Genomic DNA, 22,792 nt, shown 5'->3' with positions numbered 1-22,792 from the left:
CAGAAACTCACTCGATTAAATTATTAAGTGGTCGAGCAGGCTGATCCACAGCTGAGCCGAGCATCCCTGTACACCAGACAGTTACAGCAGTTTGCTGGTTTAATTTGTCTTGATGGCTCACAACTGTTGCATAGTGAGTTTCAGTTTCTACCTTCTGGGCAAAGGTTTCTGGTTTCAAAATGTCAAACATGGAGGTTTAAAAATAGCTTTGTTGTAGCAGCCATTACTCAGGTGAACAAATTATAGTTTGTTTGTGGTTGTATTAAGAGCATGTGATGGATGGCTCATGACTGCAGAACAAATCTAGCTCTGCATTCCCTCTGCTGGCCTTGATTTCACTCGCTCTGAGACATGGCTGATGATGAGGTCTCACTTGTTAGTGGACATTATGTCCAGCTGTTTACTTGCATGACATAAATTAAAGAATGAAAGATTTGCATTGGAATAGGGGAAACTTTGCTTTACTATGACTTTGAATTCAAGCTGCATATTTTCCTCAACCAAGTTTGAATAAAATGTGTTGAAAGACAAAACTGGCCAGGTGAGTTGGTCTTTTTAAATATTTTAAAATTAAATTATTTTTTTTCATGGTGACTCATTAGAAGGAATGACAGGTCCAAACTCATGTGTGTTTTTATTTGTTTAATATTTGATGCTTTCAAGCAAACAGCAACATTAAAATGAGAATACAAAAGCAATAATCTCTGGTCCTCCTACAAAGCTGACTTTGGACACATGCAGCATAAAATAAGGCACATTAGATAATAAAGTTGGACGATGCAAAGATTAATGTGGATGAAGGATGAAGTAAATCTGCTTCTGTGCATGAATCGTAAAGACGTTATTAGCTTAATAAAAACCTCAGAGGCCAAGGGCAGTTTTTTTGCACACTGCAACCCAACAATATATTTCTGGCTTCCACACACTCGGTCACAGATGGTGCTGGAAAAAAAGGAAACACAAAACAAAATAACCAATTAGCATCTTAATAACTGACCGACTGTAGCAACTCAGTATAACCATCACAAACTGAATGCTTATTTTTGTGTTTGCTACCTTTTTGCGCACTGAGCCATGATACAGCCTTTGCAGCCAGAAGCTCCCACTCGTCCTTTGCATCCATCTTGAAACCATGAAGCCAGATCAGAGCCAGAATGGTGGCCCACACTTCACTGCTGGCCTAGTGTATAGAATCAGCAGTCATGTAGTTAAATATTAAATTAAGTGAGGCAGCAAGCAGATGTTCGTTAACATGAGTGTGTCATTTTGAAAATTCACTTTTGAAACCATTTTAATGAATACGTTACAAACACCCACTATTACTGTGTCTCATTATTCTTACCCACCTTTTCAGGCTTTGACTTTTCCACCTCCTCGTTGGTCTTTCCCAGTGCAGCAGCCAGAGCTGCATCAAGCAGCCAGACGCCTTCTGGAGGGAGACTAACTGCAGCAAAGGGTCTCTGGGTGGCTTCTTAGCATGTGGAAATTCTTCATTCAGCAGTTGTGAAGAGGAAATTTGAAAATCAAAGTACAATCATAACATTTTTTATGCTGACAACTCTCCTGCTGTGAGTTTAATTTATTTAATAAAATCGTCTTAAATGAACAAAATATTAAGCTATTAATGAGTTATTAAGAAAATAGTTCTAATGACTTGGTTAGTATCCATGCGTTGCAATTAAAAGAGTAACAGTTAACAAAAGAGCAGCTTTTACAACCAGATATATTTCATAATTTTATGGATATTTGATGATGATTTCTTTACTCGAAGCTGCCATGTGATGCCATATGTTATTACTGTAAGTTGATACTGTACTACTGAATTATTTAGATTGCATTCCTAGAAGATTCATCCAGAATCTAATTTAAAATCCTGCTCCTCACATACAAGGTGCTGAATAATCGAGCTCCACCTTATCTTAAAGACTTTATAGCATCGTGTCAGCCGCTCTCTGACTGAGCTGTACTTGTGTTTAACTCCTGTGGAACCAGCTCCCAGTTTGGATTTGGGTGACAGACACCCTCTGTACTTTTAAGACTATGTTTAAAACTTCCCTTTTTGATAAAGCATATAGTTAGGGCTGGATCAGGTGACCCTTATTCCTTCCTTAGTTATGCTGCAATATGTCTAGACTGCTGCGAGATTCCTATGATGCATTGAGTATTTCTTCTTCAGTCACCTTCTTCACTCCCTATGTGTTTATACACCTCTCTGCATTGAATTATTCTTCCTCTCTGGCTCTCTTCCACAGTGTGTCTCTGTCCTGTCTTCCTACCCTCATCCCAACCCCTCGCAGCAGATGGATGTTTTTCCCTGAGCTTGGTTCTGCTGGAAATTTCTTCCTATTAAAAAGGAGTTTTTCCTTCCCACAGTCACCAAAACGCTTCCTCATAGGGGGTCATATGATTGTCGGACGTCTCTCACTTTTTTTGTATTATTGTATACAAAAGGTATTTAAAAAGTCCATTGAAGTGGTCTCTAATTAATTTGTCCTTATAACTAATTATTCTTTTTCTCACACGCACACACACACACACACACACACCTGTGTTTGTAGAAGTACTCACACTGTGTTTGCAAAGGTAACAAACCTTGTAACTCACCGGACGAAAAAGAGGAACTATAACAGCAAGGGGTAGCAGCACATCTCATTAGACCAGCCACTGATAAGATAAGATAAGATAAGATAAGATAAGATAAGATAAGATATCTCCAAAAGTTGAATCTGTTCATCTGGACGTAGCGTTTTGTGGGAGAAACGTTTCGTCACTCATCCAAGTGACTTCTTCAGTCTCAGCTGACTGCAGGTTTCCCCAAACCTTATAAACAGTACATTTGCATAATGACTGAAACCAGCCCACTGAAGGAACAATGGGCTGTGAGGTCAGTTCCTTAATCATAATTATGCAAATTCCCATGACCATTGATCAACAATCACTGACCAAAACCCACTGATCAAAGAACACTGATCAATGGCCATGAGTACCATTCACAGAGAGTTGGGGAATGGCTGCAATCACAGCATTGTAAGATGGTGAAAGATGTACCCTTAGGCCCCCTCCTCGATTCAGAGATGGTCTTTCCCTTTTCACGTAAATGGCCTCCTTGACTCCGCGCTCAAACCAGCGTTCTTCCCTGTCCAGGATGTGTACATCCTCATCGTTGAAAGAGTGTCCATTGGCCTGTAGGTGTAAATAGACTGCAGAGTCCTGGCCTGATGAGGTTGCTCTTCTGTGTTGTGCCATCCGCTTCGCTAGAGGTTGTTTGGTTTCCCCGATGTATAAATCCTGGCAATCCTCCTGGCACTTAACAGCGTACACTATGTTACTCTGTTTGTGTCGGGGGACCCGATCCTTGGGGTGGACCAGTTTTTGGCGCAGCGTATTTTGGGGTTTAAAAGCCACAGAGACCCGGTGTTTAGAAAAAATGCGTCTCAACTGTTCCGATACTCCTGACACATATGGGATCACTACAGGTTTTCGCCTGGGCAGCGGTTGTCCTTCTCTCCTGGATCGGCTGGAGCTTTCTTTAGGTGCCTTCCCAGCTTTGACAAAAGTCCAGCTGGGATAACCACATTTACTCAGGGCCTTCTTGATGTGCTGTTCTTCTGCCTCCCTGGCCGCTGTGTCAGTGGGGATGGTGTTCATTCTGCATAATTATGTTTAAGGAACTGACCTCACAGCCCATTGTTCCTTCAGTGGGCTGGTTTCAGTCATTATGCAAATGTATTGTTTATAAGGTTTGGGGAAACCTGCAGTCAGGTGAGACTGAAGAAGTCACTTGGATCAGGTTCCACGGATTCAGACCAAGGAAAACGCCACTTCTCCAGGCACTTCTAAGGCATGCAAAAGCTCATTTGGCCTTTGCAAATGCTCATCTGGACAAAGAAGAAGGTTTCTGGTCTTCAGTGTTATGGTCAGATGAAACAAAAATTGAATTATTTGGTCATAATGATGTTGCCTTCATTTGGCATAAAACTGGAGAAGCCTTCAACCCAAAGAACACCATCCCCACTGTCAAACATGGTGGTGGGAACCTAATGCTTTGGGTGTGTTTTTTAGCCAATGGACCATGGAACCTAATCACAGTAAACAGCACCATGAAAAAAGAGCAATACATGAAAATTCTCAACAACAACATCAGGCAGTCTGCAGAAAAACTTGGCCTTGGGAACCAGTGGACATTTTAGCACGACAATGACCCAAAACATACAGCAAACGTGGTGAAGAAATGGTTAGCAGACAACAACATTAACGTTTTGCAGTGGCCTAGCCAGAGTCCTGACTTGAATCCAATTGAGAATCTGTGGAGGGAGCTAAAGATCAGGGTGATGGCAAGAAGACCCTCCAACCTGAAAGATTTGGAGCTCATTGCTAAAGATGAATGGGCAAAAATGCCTGTGTAGACATGCAAAAAGCTGGTCTGCAATTATAGGAAGCGTTTGATTGCTGTAATAGCCAATAAAGGCTTTTTTCTATTGATTATTGAGAAGGGTATGAATAATTCTGGACATGATACTTTTTACTAAAATATAAATAAAACCTGAGAAATATTTTTTTCCACAATGATGCCTCTTGTACATCGTCTTATTATCTTTGGGGAGACACCTGTGTCATTTCTGCTCAAAAAAGAACTTGCTCATTGAACAAAAGTAACTTTAAGTCAAAATTCGGCAGGGGTATGAATAATTATGGGCTTAACTGTATATAAAGACAAATGATAGATTTTAGTTTATTGGTACTGATACATTTACACATTAATGTCATACAAAGGCAAACTAAGAGAATGAATACAGAAAGTGAATATGACACGGCTAAGGATGCAATCTCAGGTCTTTTTACAAAACACCTGAACTAAAGTTTGTGATATAACCTACAGAAGCGCAGGAAGTTATTTTAAAAAACACCTATTGCATTAGTTAGATTAAGATATCTTTCTTTCTCTTTTCAACCGTGCACTTTGTAGACAGTCCCTGCACAATCCCCTCTGAGTCACAGTCTATAAATAAATAAAAACTTGTATTTATCTAGTTCAAAGAGTAGCACGATTTCTTCCATTTTATGGTTGGAAAATATATCTTGATTATTCTTATTCTTTTAAATTTTACTTGGTATCAGAATTTTGGTTAAATTCAATAACTGGCCAAAATATTCTCAGTAGGTTTTAAAAGCTCAGGTTTTAAAATAAAAAAAAGCAACAAAATATCAAGGGTAGGATTTATGAGGCTGGATAAACAGGGAATTTCATACTATACTGCCTTCCGTATGGAAGACAGAAGCTGGAATATTGAACCACTAGAATATTCTACAATCAATTAAATGAAAGGTAGTAATACTATCCCATAATTCATTAAAATGATCAAAATGACTGAAAAGTGACAAAGATTACAAATCAAAGTCAAGACAAGAAAGTGTTGAAACTTCTGAAGACTATCACATTTTTTTTTTTTTAAAGTTAGACTAAAGTCAGGGAAGTAACAAAATACTACCTGTCATTAATAAAATCTATGGAAAATAGCAAAAACTAAGACAGAAACTCAAAGAAACACACAATCCAAAAACAAAAGAGTGCTAACTAAAATCTTATTCCAGCTACTCCCTTTCCTTAAGGGCTTATTCTGCAAATGTCCTTCCTGATGAAACCCGAATGCAGAATTTATGTCTGTCTGGAATTAAACAAGCAACCACTTTCTCGCTGAGAATATGTGTTAACCGCTAAATCCATGGAGGAACTTCAAAAGTGCCAATTTATTGGTTAAAAAAATGACTAATTGAAAAATTGGCTTTAAAGAAGACGGACTTTTCTCCAATTTTTCAAAGTGGCTTTAAGCAATAGTTTTCCAGAATGCTTGTAGAAATAAATCCTAGTACCCGACCATTTTCCCAGGAATGCTATTTGCTTGTTGGTTAGTCAAGCCAGGCGGAGAACTATTCCTGAATTTTAAATAAAGAAAGAAATTGCAAGAAAGCTTCTAAGGTAGTTCAGGCTCCGCTGAAGAATAAAGGTGGCACAAACTCTGTTTTGTTTTATACACTATTATTCAGTTTATGTTTGCACATGCTCCAGTAAAACTACTCACCTTTACTGATCTCACAGGAATCTGAAAAATTTTATTCGCGAAGGTATAAAACTGTGTGACACAAGACAAAGTTATAATCATGATTTAAAAACAGTGTCTTTGAAGTGCATTTACAGACAAGCAGAAGCAAAAAAAAAATCTTAATTCAATCATAAAGCCAAAACAATTTTGTAAAAGAGAGTTAAAATCAGGAAAAAGATGCAAAATACAAAATGTAAATAAATCCCTGAATATCATTTTTTGCATTATCCAAATCATGAAACTTATTCATTCCAGTATATCCTTATTTGATGTCTGCAGTACCTCAAATGTTTTATCCGTTTTCCAAATAATTCACCGAAAGAAACCATTTGAACTTTTTTATAGTATATCGTCATATTTTCACACTTACAAATGTAACTAATGCGTCTGAAATGGAGCCGCAGCAGTGTAAAGCCTTTGATTCTATTTTACTTCTCCACAAAATCATTGCTCAGAATTTCCTGCAACCACCAGGTGGTAGTGAAGAGTCTTTTTCGCTCACATACACACAGTGGCTAAAATAAGTATTAAACATGTCACCAATTTTCTAAGTTAATGTATTTCTAAAGGTGTTACTGACATGAAGCTCTAACCAGAAATCATTAATAACTCATCAAATCCAAAAATACTAAGAAATCAAGACAAACATGTCCATAAATTATGTGTAAAAATGAGAAATGACACAGGGGAAAAACGCATGAAGAAAGGGAAGTGCAAAAGGGCATGGAAAGAAGAATATCTATCAGTATTTTTAAAGCAGTTCTGACACTTAGTGCAAATTAATATCAGTTGCTTCAGTCCCAACTGATGCCTCTGAAAAGGTGTCTCATTACCAATGTGTCACACAAGAAACATCTCGTGATGGGTAAAACAAATGAGCTCTCACAAGACCTCGGCAACCTTGTAGGCCGTGTCAGTGCTTCAAGGATGAGCAGGTTACACATCTGATTCTCATATGTTAAACGATAAAATATGTGAATATATTAGAAATAATACTGCTCTGCTTGTTGGATTCATTTACAACACTTGTTTACTTTCCATCAAATCTTTATTTACGGCTGTGCTCTGTTGCTACTCATGTTTTAAATCTCTTCTTACATCTTAAGATCTGGGCAATTTTTGAGGGTCATCTCCTGTGAGAGTGGTCAATGTTTCTGATGGAGATTTGTCTCTTGTAGGATGTTTTTAAGGATTTTCTTGTGTCTTACTGCCTTTTTCCACTTACAGCACACTCAAGTGAAACGCCAGCGCTCTCCAAGTGCAGACATTCTTCCCCAGAAAAGGAGAAAAACCAAGGTTGTCTGTCTCTTCTAGACTTTCTGCTGTGGTGCTAAATTAATAACAAATAGATGATAGATATATGTCTTCCACCCCTCAGGCCTCCACCTCGGATGCAGACGACATGCTCACAAGACCATCAGCCACCATCCCTGATGCTGAGCTGCCTCCAGTCTCAAATACAGCCCCCAACCTCCAACCTTCTACTGTTGCACCTCGGCCAGACAGCCCTCTAAAGATCCACAACCGCTCAGTAGAAGAGTACCAGCAGGTGTACCATGAAGTGGTCGATGATATGCTGAGGTCAGTGTGGATCAAACCTCTTTTGCCCCCCACCCCCAACCCCAACCGTGCCCGACAAAAGAAATGGCTTAAAACTTTCTGTTTCTTCTGTTCCTCACAGAGACGAGAACGGACAGCTCCGTCCATACAGTTTGGAGCTGGGACCCCTCATAAAGAAGAAGCTATGGGAGAGACTGAACCGTCCCACAATGATTATGTCTACTGATGAAGACGGCCGCCTTCACGTGGACGTGACTTACGGAGTTGAAGAGTGTCCTCCTGAATTTAATGTGGATACTACGGAAGAACCCGAGTGCTGAGCTGAACAGCTCAGAGAAACAGTGAAAGAAATGAGAACAGTTACTGAGTCTGTGTAAATAAGCTTTAAATAATCTCTAAATAAAACTTTTAAATGAATTCAGTAGTGACAAAATCACCTGCAGGACACAAATTGCTGACGCACCACCCTTCAGCTCCACCTTCACACTTTGCATTCACCGTAAGACTGTCTGCCCACTCGGATAAACTCCTCTTGCTCCTACTACAGCCTCCATCCTCTTCTAGAAGTTCTTGCAAAAAATAAAAAAACTAAATGTCACCAAAGTAAAGCAATCTCTCTCTCTTCTTATCTCAGAAAGAGCTTATGGTCAATCTCATAAAAACTGTAGTTGTGTTCATCATACAGGCGTGTCCCTCTACCTTTAACAATGACTTAAGCTGGGCAAGCTGAGAGGTCAGCAGGTATTTTCTGTTGAAAAGTTGAAAGTGATGCAAAAAAATAAAGAAGAAGTTAGGGGAAAAATACATACGTTTTGAATGCCAGTGACAGCGTTTTAAAGAATCATTCTAGTCTTTTCAAAATCTTGTTTCTGCCCAGGTTTTCTCAGCTTCTTGCTGCAGACAGACAAACGGACACCTGTTCATTCTTAAGATGAAGATATCACTATAAGATGAAGTAACAGAAGATATCATAGTTTGACTGTCTTCTCAAAATATGTCACTATACTCTGAGCTGACTCATTGATGTTAATGATTCATCAAACACATCCATCAACACCCATGTGAACACTCATAGCTACAACTGGAAACCGTGGGTTGAGTTATTGGCCTGATAACCTCCTTCATTTGACCTCTTAGCCTGACAAATATTTGCTGATTTGATGATTTCCATGTCAGGTTTTGCACAATTGCTTTTACTTATACTTCTTTTTATTTTGCACAGAAAGATTTGACCTTCAGTTGTTAAACATTGGACTGAGCACATACACACATACACAGCAGAGTGTAAAGTGTCTGTGCATCTTTAGGTGTGTTTGCTGAAAAAGTAGTTTGACCAAATAACTGTACCTCTGTGTTTCTGTCCTTCTGTATGTGCTTTTGTGTGTTTTCCATTTACGTTGGAGACAAGAGGAAAAATGCCCATTAAGCTTTTGCTACATGCACTAAGGTCACAAAACACAGGGATGATGTGTAGTGTAAAACAGACTAACTGGGTCTCATTTATTTGGTGTCTCTAGGCTGTTCACAGGTCATTTTTCTAAAGACTGTAAACTTGATACATGTAAGCTTTAGACTTTTAATACGTCAAAGAATTGCTTTTGTATTAACTTTGACTTCAGTCTAATTAGACTTAAGCAGGTTGTGTCTGATCTAATGAAAAGATAGACATCCTTTTTTTGTTTGTTTACTGATAAAGAACAAGGAGTATCCTCAGCTACAAGGAGTATTGGCAGGATAAGGTCAAAGGTCTCTCGATCACACATTCACACAGTATTTCAGTGTTTTGTCATATGCAGCAACACCAATACCTGTTCTAACTACATCATAGGTAGATTTGGAAACCCTGAGTTGACTTAAAAACCTGATAACCGCTTTTGTGTGACCTCTTGACCTGATCGGAATTTATTAAAATTATGATTTTCATGTATTCCTTTTTATTTTGCACAGAAAGATTTGACCTTAAGTTGTTGGACTGAGCAGATTTACATTTTATACACAGACACACACACAGACAAGAACTGCTGTGTGCGAGTCTGATGTTGATGTTGTAACTATGATGCTTACAGGGAACTAGTTTAAAGGGGCATTTTCAAGGCTAGTCATAAATCTTCAGTAAATAACAACCCACCAGTCTGTGCTGTGAGGTAGCAGTGAGAACAGTGAGAACACCTGAGCCTAAAAAGGAAATACTTTTTGTTTCTGTGAAATAGCTCCAAGCCAGTAGGACTCTGTCTTAACTTGCTTTGGTTGTATGTTTCATTATGGAGGCATGTGGGCTTTAAACAGCATAAAGTACAGTCTTCCATGGAAAACTGAACTGACTGACGAATCTTGTTGGAAAAAATTTACACATCAGCCAACCTCACTGTCTGTCTCACTGCCTCTATCAAGATTTTGGTGGATGAGTGTAATCAAGTTTCTGGCCACACTCTTTACTCCCTCGTCTAAAATTGGATGCTGACCTTACAGAAAGAAGTTTAAACTCAAATGGAAAAGAAAAATAACACATCGGTGATGGATTGTAATTAATGATGTAATGTAAGAGGTCACCTAAACACATGAGATATCAATGGAAAGCCCAGGATGTCCTCGACTTAGTACATCAGGACTTAGCAGGATAGCTCAAATAAGTCAAAAGATATTGACCAAAAACAAATGTCCATTACAGAGGACACAAATGAATAGGCTGGTTCTCAGGAGGATATAACACATCAAAATTCTCATTCCCATTCTCATATTTACATAACATTTATAATCTTTATAAACATTTGACTCTGTGGCCATAAAAAGAAATGCCTCCTTTCAGTGGTCACTCGCCTTGTATGTTTGTCCTCTTCTTCTCCTATCTCCTGATATAAGCAGCACCTTTCCCTGGTCTGAATTGCGTTCTTTCTCCTGTCCAGTCACGTAGAGCTCCTGGTCTTTCATCTCTACAGTCTAATACAACAGAAAGGCATCTTTCAGGTAACAAAAAAACCCCCTAAACTTTTGTGTTTTTAAGTTGTGTCCAGTTGTAATGAGATCAGTGGAGAACAGCTTTTTATTTTTACAGAATACATCTTAACTTTTGATTTTCAAATAGTCAAAGACTTGCTTTTGTATAAACTTTGACTCCAGTGTTATAAAACTTAAGCAGGTTCCTTTTGCCTTACTGAATAGACAGACGTCTCTTATGTGTTAAGGTTGACCTATGAACTCCTTCAGGAGAATGCACCTCAGAATATGGAGGAAGAAACATCAGTTTCTCTCTGTGAGGAGAGATCTTTATTACATTCACACAGACTCGCACACAACAATAAATTACTCTGTTCTTAATTTTGTAACTGTGGTGATTACAAGGGAATAGTGTGGGAACTAACTTTTTTCCAAAGAGGGGCATTTTCAAGGCTATTCATAAATCTTATGTAAATAACAACAGTGAGGTAAATAGCAGTGAGGCAGCAGTGACAGAACACCTGAGCCTGAAGGGGTACTTGTTTCTGTGAAAATGCTCCAAGCCAGTAGGACTCTGTCTTAACTTTCGTTGTTTGTTATATTCTGGAGAGAAACTGGCTTTTTGCCACTGTAACCAAATACAAAATTAAAGAAAAAGTAAGTTAAAAACAAAAATGTCTCTTCCAGCGAACATTAACAAAAAAAAAGAAAAAAAAGAAAAAGAAAATCTTCGATATAATGGTAAGTCTTTTGTGTGATTCGGTGGATCTCAAATTAATGAATGAATGATCCAAAAAGTAGCTATATTAATGCTGGAAAAAACAAAAAAAGAATTACATAATTACATACACCCATCAAAAAGTCACCTGCACGATATCGCCTGTCGTCATTTATTGGAATGACGAATGTCGGTTGAAAAAATTTACATATCGGCCAACCTTACTGGGTGTCTCACTGCCTCTATCAAGATTTTGGTGGTTGAGTGTAATAAAGTTTCTGGCCACACTCTTTACTCCCTCGTCTAAAAGTCAGTTGGAATGTTGGAATATAATTAAGGACATTAAGATATCTATATGGATTTGAAAAATGAGGTACTTTTACTGTTTTCATTGCACATTTGCAGCTTGGTCCAGAAACTGAACTCCTGGTCAGTTACTAGGATCATACTGCCAAATTCACCTGCTTCTTGGAAGATTTTCTTTCCTACCCTGAAGTAGCTGTGACAGACTTCATTTCTTCATTTTTTCAGTGGAAATACATTTTAAAAAACAATGATCTCTGCAAATTTAGAGAGGACATGTCACATTCTGATTAAACATTCATTTATGGCCACTTTTTGCCCCAGTTGTGATAAAAGGAGCTGTCTCTCATCAGTGGTTCCTCCCCTTCCTTTTTCCTCCTTATCACATCACCTTATATAAGCAGCTCCATTCTCTGCTTTCATTTTTATTCTTTCTCCTGTCTTGTCTCATAGAGTGTTTCTCTTAAAAACTGTTGGGCTACAGCCTAATACCACAGAAAGAAAACTTTCAGGTAAAAAAATGTTGTTTGGTTGTAATGAGATTAAACCTGATGTGTTAACAACTTCCTCTTTCTGCATCCTAACCTTCATCTTCTTCATCAGTCTACAGAGTATAAATCTTCTACACTATGTCATCTAACCAATCATTCAAAAACCAACATGAAGAGGCCTACGCCTCCCTGATGAGAGGCCTGAAGGAGCTGGACCTACAGGGACCCTGTGTTCCCTGTGACCTGGTGCTGATTGGAGACCATGCCTTTCCTTTAGCAATGAACAGCCGAGGTCAGGTCCTGATGGCTGCCTCTCTGTACGGCAGTGGAAGGATTGTGGTCCTGGGTCATGAAGGCTACTTGACAGCCTTTCCTGCTCTGGTAGAAAATGCTGTGACCTGGCTGAGAGGTGATGGATCTGATAACCTCTGTGTAGGTGTGCACAGAAATGTCAGTGCAGTTGCTGATAGCCTCAAAAAATCCAGCTTCCAAGTAGAAGTCGTGAGAGCTTTCAGTGACAACCTGGGAGTTGGTGTTTATGTGACCGATGCCTACAGCGTGGGCTCAGACCCAACGGAGCTGGTGGCGTTTCTGAAAGCTGGAGGAGGGGTGCTGATAGCTGGGCAGGCGTGGCATTGGGCTGCAGATCACCCCAAAGAGAACACACTGCATCAGTTTGATGGGAATAAAGTGGCAGGAGTGGCAGGGATCTACTTCACTGAGCGTTATGGTGAAGTGGAGAACCTGCCTGTCTGCCCTCAGATCCCGTCCTCCTGGATGTCCTTAGCGTGAGTGTTTAATATAGTTTGGTTTTACTGCATGTTTACAAAAGGTCCACTTTCTATATAATAGCTTTTAATTCTGTGTGACGTTTTGAAAACAGTTTTGTCTAATTGAAAGAGTCTTCCAAAAGTCAGATTTGTGATTGATACCATTTTTTTTATTAGCTAATTTATTAAAATAAGGCTGACTTAGCTAGATTTTATATTGGGATCCTCATCCCCCTTAGATGAGGGGAGGATCCCATTCAAGCTTACACTGGCCCACAAAGTGTGTGTGTGTGTGTGTGACTCAATCTTTTCAAAAAAGTCAGTCAGTTTATCTTTACAGAGTTTATATAGTTTTCACATTCATTTTTTTTATATGAAGAAATGTGTACAGTTATTCTTAAATCACTTTAATTCTGCGCATGCCACTTTCCTATTCCACTTTTCAAATACAGGACTGGGAGAGATTTTAAGGATGACTTGGAGTTCTTACTCCAGGGGCTTTCGGAATTCAACCTCCCCTCTGAGTGTCTGTGTTCTGAGGTTCTAGTCCACAGCCCAGTAGCCTTTCCCATCGGCACTACAGAAGATGGACGATCATTCCTGGCAGGAGCCTACTATGGGCGAGGACGGGTCATTGTGGTTACACATGAAGGATATCTTGCAGTCGAGGTAGAGTCAACATTAAATGTTAGTCATAAAATTTCGAAGTCAAAATCTTTAGAGGGTTAGGTATTAGACCTCAGGATGATTTAAAGTGAAATTTGTGCTGATTGGACTTTTGTACATCACCAAATACATGACTTCCTTTGCTGCTGCTTTCCTTTCATTTTAGAGCATGGCTCCATTTTGGAGGAATGCCATTCACTGGTTGGATGAAGGGCGCAGAGGGGTTGTTGGTGTCATGGTGGATCCTGCACTCAAAGTTCTCAGCCAGTCAGGGCTGAAGTGTGAGAAGACAAACTTCAGGAAAGACCTCAGTGTGTTTGTGTGTAAAGCGTATATCACTGAGCATTTGGAGGAAATCCAAAACTTTGTGGCAGAGGGAGGAGGCCTGCTGATTGGAGGACATGCCTGGTGGTGGGCGCAGACACATGCTGGGCAAAATCCATTTACATATTTCTCAGGTATGAAAATGCACCACAAGGGTTTCACAATATGCAGAGCAGAAATACTGGTAGTGTTCTTATTTTCCACCTAAAAAAACATAAAACCATCAATGCACTGCATTGATATAGAGCTCTTCTTGTCTAATCAACCATACTAAATCCTAAAACCTGTTGTATTTATTGTGCTAACAGATTCACAATGGTGTATTATCTTGTCCAAAGACACTTCGATTGAAGGAGTTGGGATCAAATATCCAACCTCCTGATGAGTGTAAAACCAAAGTCACGACATTTCCAGCAATACAACTCAGTAAATTAAGTGACACTTGCTTTACTTACTTTCAGGGAACAAGATCCTGAACCAAATGGGATTGAGCCTTTTGGGAGCAACAATCAGTGCAGGAACATACAAAGCTCTTGTACCCAGCTGGCCGATTAAAGATACTTACCACTTCCGCCACCTTCTACACCGCTTCGTTGCCCATGTGACTACAGGTGTAGAACTTAGCAAGCATGAGGAGGGATGTCTGAAAAAGCTGGGAAGTGACTGTGATGCTTACTTGCACACAAAGGCACATGGCTGCTTCTATTACACTCAAGTGTTGGCTGCACTCACTGACATGTTAAAGAGGTCAGGCCTGCCACAGGTGAGTAGAGAAAAAAACATTTGAACAACACAGGCTGTGCCACTGATCATTATATGGCAGCTGTTAACCACTAAGATGTTACACTAATGTCTTCTTCTTCAAGGTGAGTGACAGCTGCCCTGCAAAGACACCAAAAGACCATCTACTCCTCAGTGTGGGATCACCTGTATACGAGTTTTGCCCAAATCCTGAGGCCCTCCTGCCCTACCTCATCAAGGATAATTTACTGATGCCAGACGTCTATAACCACAGGCTCAAGATCGATGTTAACACAGCAGGTCAGATTTCATGTTTGTGGACAAATATGTCAACTGTGAATATGTCATAACCAGTGTGCAAGCCACACTCAAACGCAGAACTCAGTGGGTCAGATTCAGTGAGTTTATTTACAGTCCAAGTGATGTGATAACTACTTAGAAAATCTTCAAGCAAGAGAAAATCCACAGTTTCTATCTACTAAGTCTGTAGGAACAGGTAGTGTCCACTAGTGAAATCCCGAACTTCCGATCACACATGACACAGAAACTGATTCTCCTCCACAAATCTCTCTCTCAGAGATAGACGCCCAGTGACACTTTTTTTTTTTTTTTTAATTTGTGTGTGTGTTAGATGGGGAAGAGTGGATCAGCACTGGTCTCTACCTCTCTCCTGGTATGAGTACCTACATGGTGATGCCAACTGAGATTATCAACAAGGAGTGGAAGGTGAAGCACAGAAAATTGTATAATTTGAAGTTCTTTCTCCTTCTGATGACACTACATGTTCATGAAAACTTCAAGTGAGGTTTGCATGAATCCTTTTTACCCCTTGTAAATGTAACAAGGTCCATTTGTAGTTGCAAGCATTAAAAAGATTGATGTAACTACCATGACATCACCCACAGGTGAAGCTCTGTTTCTAAGCTTTTTGGAGTTGTGTTGAGTTATGTTGTGTTGTGCTGCGTGGCGTGCCGTAACAGCCCCTTAGGTTCTGCCTATTTGCAGCAAAGGTTCATTCAATCTAAAGGACAGGCCCCACCTCATTTTTTCTGTCATCTCTGTAGTTTGGAGTAACAGTTCAAACCATCCTTGAAATCTCTTACTTGATTGGACGATACTGACACAGGAAAATAACAGCACACCACAAGAAAGAAAATTTGATCATGACATCTATAAACTGCTTTGTAAATCATTCCTGAACACAGGTGTCTCTGTATTCAGGAATGGGGCTGTTTGCAAAGGCGGCTGGTGTTGTAATTTGACGCTATATAAAAAAATGAACTGAAATGAGGGTTTTGTCAAAACCCTGATATCCAATAGATTTTCCATTTCATCTACAGATTCAGATAGGCTGTCAAACTGATGACCTACATAGAAAGGATGAGCTGAAGAGACCTCCACGTGTTTATGAGCAGTTTCCTGTTACATCAGACATGATGCATGTGTCCAACCTGTGGGGGGGGCTCATCTACCTGGTGGCTCCACCCAACACACAAGTGAAGGTGTTGGAGATCATAGTGCAGAAAGCTGTAACTGCTCCATACTATAAGTCTGGTGAGTCTGTGGTTTATAACAGTGCTGTGTACTTTATGTCCATGGAGTTAATGGAAGATATCTGATAAGTCTTAATCTTATTCACTTGGATCACCTTCATTCTGATCCCAAGTGTTTTCAATGGACGATGCAGATGAAACAACTTCAGTTCAACATGTTGAAAGTTAAGTAAAGAAAAGGAAACAAAATTCTAGTTAACAGCTTAACCCTCTCGTCTAAAACAGTGTACAAGGTTTGCTTAATTCTTATTATTCAAAGCCTTCAGGTTTTTACACAAAAGCCTGTTTTAAAACTTTAAAGGCTGTTTGAAGGGTTTAATCAAATGCATATGTGACGCAGATTACAGATTACAGAATACAGAAATACAAAACACAGATACTATAGAAAATGTTTTATATTTTTTAAAATGCAGTAATTCAAAGCATTTTAATAGATCTGCTCCTCTTTGTTCTTTTCAGGTGTAACAACTGCAGCTGAGTGGTCGTTGCTGCGTACAGCTCCTTCACCCTGGGCAGAGTTGGAGTTTGAAAACATCGTCCTCACCGTACCATCAGATGCTGTTCGGGATCTGGAGCACCCTGAAGAGGTGGCCGCTCTCTGGGATGAAATCATGAGGGCCATTGCAGATCTGGCTGCCAAACCACACAAATTTCCCCGCAAGGAGCGCTTTGTGACAGATGTGCAGATTTCTGCTGGTAAGTGCACTTTGACTCCCAAGGACATGAAACCTGTTTCAACTCACTGTGGATGACCAACAATTTAACTAAAATATCATGTTCAAGCTCATGAATCATGCGCAGTGTGATACATTTTTATATTTGTTTTTGACTCTGTGTGATGTCAAAGAAAAGGGAAATCTTAACTATCATAATTACAGACTATCAGCACAGGAACCACCTGTGCACCTCCTGTTCAAACTCTGTTGATGAGGGGATGCAAGAATTTCTAGAAAACAAAATATATATACAAAGAAAGGATGAGGAATATCAACTAAAGTGGAGACTACTGGAACACTCGCCTACAACAAGATCAAGATGATCTGGCAAAGGGCGGGATTTGGGAACTGACATGTGTCAATTCTGTTAGGTGAAAGAGGCAGGAAACTGAAACGTCATGTGTGCTATGTACTTTTTTTCTGTTAAGGCTGGATGCATGCAGGTTATCCCATCATGGCACACCATGCCTCAGCTGCTGAACTAGTTGATGTTAAAAAAGGTAAACAACTGTGGGGCCCCATCCATGTACTGGGACAAAACCAACAGAGAAGCTGCTGGGAGTTCCGACCACACACCACAGAGTGTACATGCAACCTGTGGTCAGTGTTTGTGAATGAAGAGGTGCTGGGCATCAACAGAGCACAGGTAGAGTAAATCAAGTGTATTTTAAACTCTTTTTTTACATCAATCATCATCAGAAAACTCATGACTGAGTTTGCTGTGATCACATGATTTAGCAACTATCTCATTCCATGTTGTTTGATGCAGGCTCATGGTGATTTGACTTCAGCTAAACGAACGACTCGAGTAGAGGAGTACATCAAGGGAGGAAGGAAACTCAGTGACTGGAGTGTGTGGGTTGCCCTGGAAACATATCTGCAGGTGAGAAATTATAGAGAAATTCTGCTTGATCCACAGTAAAGAAAACACATGATATGAATACAGAGGCGGGTAGTAACTAGTTACATTTACGCCCTTACATTTACTTGAGTAAGTTTTTGAAAAAACTTTGCTTTTAAAGTATCGTTTTTGGATGATACTTTTTACTTTTACTTACTTTTTTCTTTACTTGATACTTTTTACTTTTACTTGAGTACATTTGTGAAGAAGAAACGGTACTTTTACTCCGCTATATTTGGCAATTTAAATAATTAGTTTAACAGTTACAGCTTCACAGAAAGAACCTTGATCAAACTGCTGCTGAAGCTTAACCATCACTTCACTGAGTGAAGAAATGGTGCATTTTTGCTAAATATGCAGAAACAGACGCACACCCATACAATTTATGTTAAAGTGAGCTGCCTTGTATGTACATTTGTTAAAGTTGCCTCGTTCTAATGTTTTCTCTGAGGCTGCTGTGCCATTTGGAGCGAAAATGAATATAAGGTTTACAGCATATCTTTTCACTGGAAGTGGTTTGCACTGTTTATATATTTATATTATTTACTGTAGAAATTGGTTAAAAAGGCTTTATGTTGTGAAAAGCTGAAATCTGGAAATTAGAATTGTTGTGCCTTAATTTGTTGATGTTTTTACATATATTCTGTTTGAAAATACTAAAATTTGTATATTTATTTATTTTTGTTTGTCTGATAGCATTTATTTAATAAAATAAATCAGACATTTTTGGATACTCGACCCACCTCTGTATGAATAAGACTGAAAGTCCATATAGACTTGCAGACTTATGGTGAAGCTAACATTAAATGGTAACAGGTTGTGATGCTTTGGTCAAGAGATTATTGCTCCTAACATAAAAGACAGCAAATAGTTTGGCTTGTTGTCATATCTACCTTCTCTGTAGCTCCAGGAAAAGTTTGGCTGGGATGCCGTCAAGAAGGTTTTTGCTGCGTACCACCACATGAGAGACTTTCCTGAGGACAATGACCCAAAGATGAACCTGTATGCTGAGACTTTCTCCCAGACTGTGGGGATGAACCTAACCGGCTTCTTCAAGGCCTGGGGCTGGCCCATCGAAACAGCCACTGAGGAAAAATTGTCCCAGCTGCCTCCCTGGAATGATCACCCCATGACCCAGTACAAATGAACTGAACTGAACTGCAGAATAACAAAGATCATTTTAGTTCTCCGCAGTGAAACTTTAGTTCATTAAATTAATCTTTTCATGACATTTATTTCAATGTTGCATTGTATCCCATTTGAAAAGTGAATGTAGTGGCTTCTTTAACACTACATGCCGGAATCATTTACTCCAAATTGTTGACCAATCAAATTAACTAGAAGATTTCTTAAAGTTTAATTAGTGCTGTCAGTGTTAATCTCATTAAAATGACATTAACGCCACAACCACATTAATGCGGCAAATCTCCGTCAGCAAGTTAACGTGAATCGCCGCGTGCGCTAACGCATTAACGAGCTAACCGCGCAAAGGCATTGACGCCATGCAGCCCCGGGCACGGGGCGATCCGTGTTAATCATCCTGAAATAACCATGTAATACTTTCACTGAACTTTATGGGATTTTCTTTGTTTCATGTCTGTGTTACATGACTGTACCTGCAGCATTGGATAGAATACTTACTTTTTGCATCTTGGCTGAGAATTGGTTCATACAATAAATGACACAAGTATAGTAATGCAAGTAATCTTGTTTGCTGCTGTAATTAGGTTTTGTTATGCTCATGTTATTGTGGCTGCAAAGGAGAGCAAAGTTATAACAATCAAAGAGCTGAAGTGAAGCTGAGTGTTAAAAACAATGAAACGTGTCACTGCAGCCACTGTCTGTTATTTTCAAGCTTTATTTTGTGACCTTTGATGTTTTTCCCAAACTGTGCCGCAACATCCCTTTGTTTCTTAACTGAATTCTTGGTAAGAACAGTGGATGTGTTTCTCTGTTAATTGATTTTCATTTTTTGTATAATCCAATAAAGCTGCTTGTACCAGCACTTTAAAAAAGTTAAGACAAATGCAGTGTTTGCCTCATCAAATCTAGAAATAAACATAAATTACAATGTATCAAACTAAAGCGTTCTGTCCTTTCATCAGTGCTGTCATAAAGCTATTTGCATCCATCCTTTACATTATTTTACATTGGTGGCTGCAGTCGCTGAAAGCGCAGCTTATCTCATGTTCATAAGAAACTGTAGCTGTCTCCACTTTATGGACAGGTTCCATTAACAGTTACTGGAGACTTTCACAGTAAACTAGTAGTAGAGCAGTGTGCAAGACAAGCTGGCACTGGCTCAACTTTCACTGGTCTACGATCAGTTACAATCTGCACTATGTGTGCATAGACAGTTAGCAATAACAATTACATGAGTGCCATTCCTTTGGTAGCAACTCACAACTCGTGTAGTCTAATATCTCTGCCTTAGTCATTATCAGTACTCCAAAAACACCTTGGGAGAAAGTTGTGCAATTCTAAGTTGTTAGAAATTTTATTTACACACTTAAAACATTGTGGACTATTATAATTCATATATTCATGTATATTCATATATATATACTTTTATACTCTGCTGGAGCAATCAAAGCACTTTATACAACATACCTCATTCACACAAAAACATTTTCCTGTGATTAAGTGCTTTGCATCTAACATTCACACAGTCTGATGAATGCATCGGAGAGCAACTTGGGGTTAGTGTCTACTTCGGCATGCAGACTGGAGCTACCTCCTGAGCTATATACACACACACACACACACACACACACACATACACACACACATATAAATACACACATATATATACATATATTACTTACTTAGACTTAGATCCTCCCATGCCTTATGTGGCATATCGGGCGGCAAACGAACGCCACCAGGCTCGATCTTGTGCCCGGGCTTCAACTTCTTCCAACGATATGTTCAATGTCTTTAAGTCTTGATGGAATGACCTTCGCCAGGTGTTGCGGGGACATCCTCGTGGTCTTTTAACGCCCAGGGTTTGCCAGCGCATTGCTGTTTTTGGAATCCGTGCGTCATCCAGTCGGAGTCTTTGTCGTGCGACTATGTTGTGAAGTTTGACCGTGCCACTCCTTTGCAGGACCTCCTCGTTGGTGATGTGGTCGGTGTAGCGGATCTTCAGAATCCGGCGAAGACATCGCTGCTGAAAGACGTCCAGCTTGGTGTTGATGCAGGCCGACACCTTCCAAGTCTCGCTGGCATAAATGGCGGTTGGGATCACGATCGAATTAAGCAAGCGGAGTTTGATCTTGAGGGACATGGTCGGGGAGGACCAGATCTTGTTCATCCTCTGAAATACCGTGTTGCGCTCTAAAAGTAGTTATAAAAGTTACATTTTCTGAAGCTTTGGGAAAATCTCTAAAGACTATTCTTATTGAATTGTGTTTTATGACACATTTCTAGTTAATTTTTGTAGTTCACTAGCTCCAGGAGGTCAGAGTTCAGACGAGTGATGTCATCAGTAAGCGCAGAAAAGAAAAAACTGTGTCTGAGATGTGAGAGCAATGTTTGCTGATGATATGCTATGCTGCCTATAAACTCCAAACCTGAACTGAGGAGAATAAAGTTGCCAAAAGGAGAATGGAATCATGTCTCTCTGAGGGCTGTTGTGGAAGTTTTCCATTTAAATAAAGCCTGCAGACAAGCGGTGAGCGGTAGCTAACATTCTTTAATCAAAACACAAAGAACAGAAAAACCAAGCTTGGTGGAGCCTGCATGATCACGGGGCAGACGGTCAGCAGAGTCTCACTGAGCCTAGCATGGCTCTAAGTTAAATACCTTCTTCAGGAACAAAAGGCAGTACCACAGCTGATTCACACCTTAAGGTTCACACTCCCTTGCTACCTCCCAGAGTCGCTGAAGAGACAAAAGACTCTTCCTGTGGAGTTGTCTGCTTTCCCCCAACTTCCTTACCAGACCCCCACCATCTGTCTAACTGTATGAGTGTGAGACATGCTAAAATCCAGTGGTACCAAGGCATCATACAATAAAATAATGTGATTAATACATAAATAAAAGAAATTCCTTTACAGGGTGCAACATAATCTTGGTGTTTCCGCCCAGTTTGGAGTTCATACCGCAAAGAAGGACGAGCTACAGGTGACTAGCCTCGCTCACTATCTCCCACCCAGGGGCGGAGTGGGGGGGTGGTTTACTGGGCTTAAGCCCGGGTTGTTTTTTCAGAAGCCCGGGGTCTTTTGGAGTGTAATTTTTTCATAGTTAGATGCCTGGCTGACAACTGTATAAAACAAAAAACTACACACAATATTCGAAGCACATAGTGCACACTTTGGGAATTTACGACTGTGCGTAAATCCCCCCTAATATTGGTATGATCTGAGCTCAGACACTAAGCGGGGCGGGGCAGCTGCTGCCTGCAAGTGCGCTGAGAGAAACGGAGCGAGGCAGACAGAGGAGAACTGAAGTCTGACCAGGTACCAAAGCAAATCATTCATATGTACAAATAATGTAAATATGACGGTGTATCACGAAAGATTGATATCAAACTGATCACTTGACCCATATTACGTTACTTGCTCTTCGAGTGTATCAACAAATGGCGAAATGAAAAGCCGAACAACAACAATGCTGTTTCTTTAGAGCAGTGGTTCCCAAACTTTTTTTGCCAGGCCCCCCTTTTTTACAAGAAAAATGTTCGCGCCCCCCACCACCTAACCCCCCCGCACAAACACATCCTCCAAACACACACACCCATATTTTGTTTACAAACTCCATTGCGGATTATTTCACACCTCAAACATTTAGTAAACAATTAAGCAAATACAAGTAAACGGCAATAAATTACAGGTAGTAATAAAATATACTACTAACTCTTTTACGCTACGTCCACACCTACACGGGTATTTTTGAAAACGCAGCTATGCGTTTGGGCCTTTCGTCAACACGTAAACGGCGTTGCGATTCACCGAAAACGGAGATTATTTAAAACTCCTTTTTTGCGTTTACGTGTGGACGAGGAATACAGAGT

General features: G+C 39.9%; 1 protein-coding gene and 2 long non-coding RNA genes across 4 annotated transcripts; 2 read left to right on the top strand and 1 right to left on the bottom strand.

Annotated features, from left to right (window-relative positions):
• Positions 1 to 615: 615 nt before the first annotated feature.
• LOC100700792 (uncharacterized) lies at positions 616 to 2,099 on the bottom strand. 2 transcript variants are annotated; one of them, XR_003213836.1, is made up of 4 exons: positions 1,914 to 2,099; positions 1,347 to 1,488; positions 1,057 to 1,180; positions 616 to 942 (listed from the first exon to the last, which is right to left on the bottom strand). It is a non-coding gene; the product is annotated as an uncharacterized LOC100700792 (long non-coding RNA). The 2 variants fall into 2 exon arrangements; XR_002064540.2 differs by lacking the exon at positions 1,914 to 2,099 and having other exon boundaries at positions 1,347 to 1,600.
• A 4,895-nt stretch (positions 2,100 to 6,994) lies between these two features.
• Positions 6,995 to 7,516, top strand: LOC102077369 (uncharacterized). The gene is made up of 3 exons (XR_001224776.1): positions 6,995 to 7,036; positions 7,329 to 7,397; positions 7,480 to 7,516. It is a non-coding gene; the product is annotated as an uncharacterized LOC102077369 (long non-coding RNA).
• A 3,024-nt stretch (positions 7,517 to 10,540) lies between these two features.
• Positions 10,541 to 19,873, top strand: LOC100695576 (TRPM8 channel-associated factor homolog). The gene is made up of 13 exons (XM_019367533.2): positions 10,541 to 10,625; positions 12,070 to 12,128; positions 12,220 to 12,895; positions 13,330 to 13,546; positions 13,710 to 14,001; positions 14,329 to 14,630; positions 14,734 to 14,908; positions 15,240 to 15,334; positions 15,949 to 16,162; positions 16,621 to 16,857; positions 17,306 to 17,523; positions 17,647 to 17,760; positions 18,683 to 19,873. The coding sequence occupies exons 3-13, from the start codon at positions 12,246 to 12,248 to the stop codon at positions 18,923 to 18,925; spliced, it is 2,757 nt and encodes a 918-aa protein (XP_019223078.1). The 5' UTR covers positions 10,541 to 10,625; positions 12,070 to 12,128; positions 12,220 to 12,245; the 3' UTR covers positions 18,926 to 19,873.
• The last annotated feature ends 2,919 nt before the right edge of the window (positions 19,874 to 22,792 follow it).

This window comes from Oreochromis niloticus, linkage group LG14 (assembly GCF_001858045.2).
Source record: "Oreochromis niloticus isolate F11D_XX linkage group LG14, O_niloticus_UMD_NMBU, whole genome shotgun sequence".
Lineage (NCBI taxonomy): Eukaryota > Metazoa > Chordata > Actinopteri > Cichliformes > Cichlidae > Oreochromis > Oreochromis niloticus.
The sequence above is the reverse complement of the archived record's forward strand: the minus strand, read 5'-3'. Positions and strand labels throughout refer to the sequence as shown.

Excerpts from the sequence above, each read along its gene's own strand:
- LOC100695576 (XM_019367533.2), top strand. The coding sequence starts at position 12,246 with ATGTCATCTAACCAATCATTCAAAAACCAACATGAAGAGGCCTACGCC. Across the intron at positions 14,002-14,328 it reads TCCATTTACATATTTCTCAG|GGAACAAGATCCTGAACCAA; the intron begins GTATGAAAATGC and ends ACTTACTTTCAG. Across the intron at positions 14,909-15,239 it reads GATCGATGTTAACACAGCAG|ATGGGGAAGAGTGGATCAGC; the intron begins GTCAGATTTCAT and ends TGTGTGTGTTAG.